Below are 1,491 nucleotides of genomic sequence, written 5' to 3' on the forward strand. Positions count from 1 at the left end.
CTCTTCTTCCTTGTTACCACAGACCCAAGCAACCCACAGTGACAATCATGACAACGATGTTCGTCCAACTGCGCCGCGTGGTGTACCTGTTGGTACTTCTGCACTTCTGTACGTGTGTGGCATATGCGGAAAGTGGTTCACCTGTGAATGAGCATGTTTTTAAACAGAAGGCTGGGGAGTTTGAGGTTCTGTGGAATGAGTTAAAACATTCACTGAATAATGCAGAAGTTTCTGTAATTGTTTTGGGTGGTGAAATTAGGGCATGTGATGTTTATTCTACACGTGCATTAAATGCCGTGGAGCAACTGAAGAGACTCACCAAAGGAACGGAGGCGGAGATGAGTCTGATTCACACTTCTACAACTCAAAAGGAGATGAAAGAAAAGTGGAAGGAGGAGAAAGCTGCACTACAAGAAGCCAATGATGTCCTATCTAATGTCCCGTTAGCAGTGAATATAACAAGAAAGGCGGCCGAAGATTTTAACAAGACATTAACTGAGATGGAAAGACTTTCTAACGATATCATCTCCGAGGCTACTAAAATTTTGGATTCTCCTCCAAAATTATCTCATTCGTCGCACCATATTTTTTTTGAAGTGGAGAAGTTGGTTGTCGCCGGCATAAAAGACGGTAAAGACGCTCAGTCTTTCGTTGCAAGAGAGAAATCAAAGGTTCGAATGGCCTTCGAGGTTGCGAAGGAGGCGGAGGAACACGCAGAATCTCTGGAGTTGGAAGTGGAATCTTTCCAGAAGTACTTGGAGAAACATGGTCTTAACCCTGAAGACTCAACAACGGATTCACAGCAGAATAATCAAACGAATGAATTGCCTGAAGAAGAAAAAGAGGCTGACGAAAATACTGCGGAGGATGCAAATGAAGAAGGCAATGTTGAAACACCAGAGAATAATAATAGTTCTCAGAGCAACACTCCTAAGCCCAGTGATTCATCTGCTTCTGGAACTTCGCCATCGCAAGAAGAGGAAACAACTAATTCTCCTTCTTCTTCAGCTCCAGACAATTTGGATAATACACAGTCAAGTGACAACAGCAGCAGTCCTGCATTGGTGCACAGTCCCTTATTGCTGCTTGTTTCGATGTGTGTGCTGGGCTGCACTGCGGTGTTCTAATGGAAGCTGCTGGTGGACGTGTGCATGGCGAAGGTGAATCCCTCTATATTCTTTGCGTGTTTCTTTCTCTGCATGGCCCGTGGGTTGATTGATATTGCAGCGCAGGGACACACTGACCGTTGATGATTGCTTGACTGGGGTTCATTGAGGTCTATTAGCCTTATAGGCATGTGTGCTTGTTTTTATTATTTTTAGTTTTTCTTTTCTGGAATTCTGTGCGCCACCCCTGGCTTATATATACTTTTGTTTCCCTTCTGCAGCATTGGCTGTTCCCGTGCACACGTGTGGTGTGCTGCTGCGATGGTGGACTGTTGTGCTGCACCTGCGAGTGTGCGCAGCCATCTGCAGAGCTATTGATATATAT

The 1,491-nt window shown here is 44.9% G+C and overlaps 1 protein-coding gene across 1 annotated transcript; it reads left to right on the forward strand.

The window, feature by feature from the left end:
• Positions 1-47: 47 nt before the first annotated feature.
• On the forward strand, positions 48-1,127 carry TM35_000821020 (uncharacterized protein; the record flags this gene model as incomplete). The annotated part of the gene is made up of 1 exon (XM_029031392.1): positions 48-1,127. The coding sequence occupies one exon, from the start codon at positions 48-50 to the stop codon at positions 1,125-1,127; it is 1,080 nt and encodes a 359-aa protein (XP_028877310.1).
• Between the last annotated feature and the right edge of the window lie 364 nt (positions 1,128-1,491).

The sequence above is a fragment of the Trypanosoma theileri genome (genome assembly GCF_002087225.1).
Source record: "Trypanosoma theileri isolate Edinburgh chromosome Unknown TM35_Tth_82_V1, whole genome shotgun sequence".
Lineage (NCBI taxonomy): Eukaryota > Euglenozoa > Kinetoplastea > Trypanosomatida > Trypanosomatidae > Trypanosoma > Trypanosoma theileri.